Source organism: Lupinus angustifolius, chromosome LG14 (assembly GCF_001865875.1).
Source record: "Lupinus angustifolius cultivar Tanjil chromosome LG14, LupAngTanjil_v1.0, whole genome shotgun sequence".
Classification (NCBI taxonomy): domain Eukaryota; kingdom Viridiplantae; phylum Streptophyta; class Magnoliopsida; order Fabales; family Fabaceae; genus Lupinus; species Lupinus angustifolius.
This window is the reverse complement of record NC_032022.1, coordinates 9,848,111-9,853,647: the sequence shown is the minus strand read 5'-3', so window position 1 is coordinate 9,853,647 and position 5,537 is coordinate 9,848,111. Positions and strand designations below refer to the sequence as shown.

The window sequence follows — 5,537 nt, the reverse complement described above, 5'->3', positions numbered from 1 at the left end:
AGCACATCAAACAAGTCATGTGCCTCAACTTGCTTATGCAGAATGGTTGAAATGCAGATCACTCACTTACTATTTTGTCACATTTAGCACATGTTTATTCTTTTTCAACATGTGCTCATTTGTTAGTTAATTCAGTTATAGTTTGTTAATAAGCTTTCTTGTTATTCAATCAAACCAGTATTACATATAAACATTGATGTATATTATTCATTCAATAATAACAAAAATACACAAGATTTTTCATCTCTTCTTCATTCCATTATATTCTCTGTTTAGCGAATCCTTTTACTTCTTCCTAAGAGAGATGAATCTATTTCACACCCTTATAGGCCATTTATAGTTATTCCTAAAAACATCTCAAGGCACGGTTGGCCATTCACAGTAGGTGAAGCACATGGGTCGTGATGTAGAGCAATATCAATCGCGAGGTAGAGCAATATCAATCGCGAAGGAGTGAAAAAGGTCTCACATACTGATTCTGCGGTGAGGGGACACAAGTTGCGTATGAGCGATAAGATTTATAACATGGGTTATGATAAAGCATTAATAAACAGTATTGTTGTTTACAAAACAAGCGTGCAATTTTTATTACCATTACATAATATCTTGAGTTGAAGACAATTTTTCTGATTCATGCAATATTTTTTATTGGAGTTGTGCTATACATAATTATAGTTGTTTGCTCATAGTAATTAAAAATAAAAAATCTAGTGCAAGGGAACCAAGGTCAATGTTATATAAGACAAAACTTGCTATCCTTGTTTTATGATAAAGTGATACTAAAGAGAAAATCAAGAGTCAAGACCTTTGCAAGTTGACCACATCCAGTAATTTCATATGATAAGTAGTTGCAGTTAAAGTGACACTTCTATTAATTTCCCTAATCATCATAATTTAGGTATTGATCAAGAAAAAAATAGTTAATAAGCAAAAAAACACAAAGTTTAGTGGTACATACACTTTTCCCCAAAAATAATTAATTTATTATTCATGATAACCCTTGATTATACAAAATAGGATAGTTAATTATTAATTAATGAAGAGCTGACTTATAATCCTATTATATTTAAATAAATAAGGAAAAGTAGTCGCTTTAATTAAAATTATAATCAGAAGTGTTTAAGTAAAACAACAATGTTTGTTTGAAGAGGATCTTGACTCGTAAATCTGTTTGTTATAATTCTAACCCGAATCATTTTGTAACAATTTTGAATCTAGAAAGGTGAAACGACAATCTTGTCATTCGCACACACGGTTCACTTTTTCATTGCCAATATCTCCATTTTCCTCTTCAATTTCTTATTCTTACGTAATCAACATTTCCTTTCTTCTTCTTTCAGTATGCAATGAATTTGATGATTGATTTTGTTGTTATTATTGTTTTAGATTGAATGCGATGGAGTCAAGTTCAACCCAGGAATTCGATTATTTGTTCAAGTTACTGATGATTGGAGACTCTGGCGTTGGCAAGAGTAGTCTCCTCCTTTGTTTCACCTCCGATAGCTTCGAAGATCTCTCTCCCACTATTGGTTCGTTTCTTTTCGCTATTCAAAAACTAACTGCATTGTTGGTGAATTAATGTTTATTATGCATATCAGAACATGTCATTTGGTGTATTATAAAATTTATCCGATAACCAAACCTTAATCCAACTAGGTGGGGAAGGGGAGACCATGTTTTTAGGATTTGAACTCGTGACTTTAGGTGATAAGGCAAACAACCTTACATACGGGTGAGTTGGTGAGGCTCATCCTAACAAAACATAATACTAAAAAAGTGAAATATTTTGGTTCCACCAAGGGTCCGCCTGGGAGTTGGGTTTTGGAAGGGAAAAAGGGAAATAAAGACTTTAAAGCCATGAAATACACTTGTGAGATGATTATGAAGAAGTGAAACTAAAGAGAACAAAATAGAATAAGAATATCATGCTTCATCTTGTTTTAACCGCACACCACACCGCCTTGGTGCAGCCTTAGTGGATACCTTATTGATTTTGTTTTATTTGTGAATACAATGTGATCTAGAGTTTCATACACATTTTTTGATGTAGGTGTTGATTTTAAGGTTAAATATGTGACGATGGATGGTAAAAAGCTGAAGCTTGCCATTTGGGATACAGGTTTTCCTTCACTTTTGTTTATTTATTGATGTTTCGATTTTATGATTTTTCTTCAATCACTTGCCTAGTGGTAGTGCATAACTGTAGATATGATGACCAGGAGACCATCTTTATTGTGGCCATAGCATTGATAGCATAATTGGTTGATTCTACTTATTTAATTATGCAGCTGGCCAGGAGAGATTCAGAACATTGACAAGCTCTTACTACCGAGGGGCGCAAGGGATCATTATGAGTGAGTTTCAACTCCCCATTTCTTGATTGATCTCCCTCCCAGACATTTATTTTATTAATTGGGTGAAATAAATGTTTTAGTTTTTCAAGAGAATCTAGACTAGAAGATTTTACTAATTAGGCAATATGCTAAAGTCTTTGATTCACTTTGTAATGATGGTATGAAGCAAGTATGGAGCATGTCAACTATTTTGTTTAGAGTAAATTACACTAAACTCCCGGATATTTAGTGAAACTATACAAACCATCTTCCATTTTTTACATCTACACAAACTAACCCTAATTTATATACATATATGAGTACCCCTTATGGGAGGTGAATGCAATGTTTTACATTGGAGGGGTGATTAGGGATGGCAATAAAAACCGAACCCGTGGGTACTCGCCCGAACCGAATCCGAATTTAACAAGGAAAACCCGATGTGATTGGGTTCGGGTTTTACCCGGGTTTAAATTTCGGGTTCGGGTTTGGTATAGCAAAGACCCTAACCCGAACCCGCCCCGAAGTAAGGTAATTCAATTTAAAATTGAAATTTCTATCCTTTGCCAATTGTTTTTAATTTCTAATGTTACTTTATATACTATTGGATCTTCAAACATAAAAGAAATGAAATAATACAAGAGAAAATAGAAATGTTAGAGTAAAATTACACGAAAATAATATCATATCTTCCTTAACACTTTATCATTTTCGGGTTTTTTTTTTTCGGGTTCGGGTTATCCGAAACCCGACGGGTTCGGGGATGGTATTTTTATTTTCAACCCCGTTGAGTTTGGGTTCGGGTTTTGAATTTCGGGTTTGGGTATGTGCAAACCCGACCCCGACCCGCCCCGTTGCCATTCCTAGGGGTGATGAGTGTAATTAAGCTAAACTTCCGGTTGTTTGTATAATTTACTCTATTTAGTATTTACAAATTAATACAATTCACAGTTCATAAATTTTTTAAGTCAATTTCTTTGACCTAAAATGTACGATGGAATATCACTTCGATATGATTGTGAGAGTTGAAATCATTCATGTTGCTGGAGAGAACTTAACTACATATTGAATATTGATACAGACATCTCGAAAAACATACTTCCCTACATATATCATACTTTGGATTATTAAGTGAATTGCTCTTTTCTCTAAGTAATCCGTGGTAATTCAATGACCAAAATGAAATTTTGGTTCCAAGTTGATTGGATTCACCAGGAAACAGGTATCATATCTGTACCAGATACATTATGTTGAATGGTCCTCAGAAATTAGAAAATATTCCCTATCCCCGGTAGATATACTGTTGAAGTTTTAATTTTGGATTGGCTGTTTATATCTGTATTTCGTTCCTCTGAGCGGTGCAGTTTATGATGTAACTCGGCGAGAAACATTTACAAATCTCTCTGAAATATGGGCAAGGGAAATAGACCTTTATTCAACAAATCAAGACTGCATTAGGATGCTTGTTGGAAACAAAGTGGATAAGGTATCTTGTTTTAGGAAGTTTACAATCATATGGTTTCTGTTAATCTTGCTGGTGTATTTTTTTAATCATGTCATGATGTATTTGATTACCCACCTATATATGTATCTTTATGGCTATTTGTGTTTGATGTCCATGCTTGACTTATTCGAAATCAATGTTACCTCATACTTTAAATTTTCTTCCTTCTGAAACAACTCTTGGGAAAATTTGGTTCAGAGAAAATACTAGTGAATATCTTTAGTTTAATTTCCATCTATTCAATTTAAAGATTGTGGAAGGAATGAGGGAGAATTTTCCCTTTTGAGGAGTTATATGTGTCACTATTTGTGATTGGTTGAAAAATATATTAAAGTTAAAAATTTAGTAGTTAAGTATTTTAATGACCAATCGTAAACAGGTGCACATGGAGTGATACACTTTTCGGGATAGAAGATGTTCACCCTTATTCTAGAGGACTTTCTGTTATAGATGTACAAATGAATTGAGAAGCTCTTTTGGGCAAATGTACTTGTCTCTGATCTGTTTTGGTTTGTGTTTACTTTTGTAGTTCTTCTAGTAGGATTGCTTATCCTCTCTTTTTATTCCTTGGCCTAGATTCTTATCTTTTATTTGTCATTTTCTCTTCTACTAGGATTGCTGACCTTCCTTTTGTTATTTTTTGGGAAAAGATTTGGAAGCAGGCTTGTTTATATGATTTTAAATGCTATTTAAGTAAATATAAATCCTCAATTAGGCCGATTCCTCTTCCATAGGACGCAATTGGCACATGCATAATTATTTCCATTTTGACCCCTCAGTAATCTGTTTCATGTCACACATGTTTCGTTCTGACTTATGCATTGTATTAGAGCCTATTACTATATTTTTTTCATGCGTTCCATTAGAGTATTTGATGAGCAGGTGGATAATGTTTGCTTGTCAGGAGGGTGATAGAGTTGTGACCAAGAAAGAGGGAATAGACTTTGCCAGGGAATGCGGTTGTCTGTTTATTGAATGCAGTGCTAAAACTCGTGTTAATGTGCAACAATGCTTTGAAGAGCTTGTTTTGAAGGTATGTTAATTTGTGTATTGCATAGCTTCTCATTCCTGTAACAATACTACTTCCAATTTTAAGGGAGGCATTAGCTCATTATGAGAGTATCAGGAGCAAATCATGAAGTCACATCGTATTATTTTGGTATCCTAAGTTCCTATCAAATACAAAATTCAATGGCTATGATTTGCTTCTCTTACCGTTTTCATAATATTTGGATTGCGATACACATGTCTATATCGCAGAAGATATTGATAATATTACCCTTTTTCTTGTGTGTGTGCACCCAGATTCTCGATACACCTAGTCTTTTAGCCGAGGGCAACAAGGGAGTGAAAAAGAACATATTTAAGGACAAGCCACCCCAGTCTGCTGCCACAAGTAGTTGTTGCTGATGTTAAGAGGTTACCTCACTCAAGACTGTGTTTTAAGATCTCCAAGTGAATGGTGTCGAATCCATTGACAGAATCAGATTTCTAACACAACAATGGTTATTTAGCACCTACTGAAGCCTTTGAAAAACAATTCCAGGTTCCTGTTTTGTCTTGAATATTATATGTTATAACGATGATTTTTGTCTGCTTTTTCTTTATACTTTGTTGAGTACATTTAATTTCATGTAGACGTGCAAGGATCATGGGTATCAGATGAAGGAAGCTAGTTCATTTATTCATGTTGTATATAA

The 5,537-nt window shown here is 34.2% G+C and overlaps 1 protein-coding gene across 3 annotated transcripts; it reads left to right on the top strand.

The window, feature by feature from the left end:
• Nucleotides 1,140-5,537, top strand: LOC109326046 (ras-related protein RABC1-like). Of its 3 annotated transcripts, XM_019558684.1 has the most exons (8): nt 1,140-1,170; nt 1,262-1,295; nt 1,382-1,529; nt 2,051-2,119; nt 2,289-2,354; nt 3,698-3,819; nt 4,742-4,870; nt 5,143-5,537. In XM_019558684.1, the coding sequence occupies exons 3-8, from the start codon at nt 1,397-1,399 to the stop codon at nt 5,245-5,247; spliced, it is 624 nt and encodes a 207-aa protein (XP_019414229.1). In that variant the 5' UTR covers nt 1,140-1,170; nt 1,262-1,295; nt 1,382-1,396; the 3' UTR covers nt 5,248-5,537. The 3 variants fall into 3 exon arrangements, with proteins under 3 accessions (XP_019414229.1, XP_019414230.1, XP_019414231.1); XM_019558685.1 differs by lacking the exon at nt 1,262-1,295 and having other exon boundaries at nt 1,170-1,227; nt 1,385-1,529; XM_019558686.1 differs by lacking the exon at nt 1,140-1,170 and having other exon boundaries at nt 1,268-1,309; nt 1,387-1,529.

Bases quoted from the DNA above. Each gene is read 5' to 3' on its own strand.
- LOC109326046 (XM_019558684.1), top strand. From the start codon at position 1,397: ATGGAGTCAAGTTCAACCCAGGAATTCGATTATTTGTTCAAGTTACTG. The intron at 2,355-3,697 runs GTGAGTTTCAAC...TGAGCGGTGCAG, and splicing joins GGCGCAAGGGATCATTATGA to TTTATGATGTAACTCGGCGA. The intron at 4,871-5,142 runs GTATGTTAATTT...GTGTGCACCCAG, and splicing joins TTGAAGAGCTTGTTTTGAAG to ATTCTCGATACACCTAGTCT.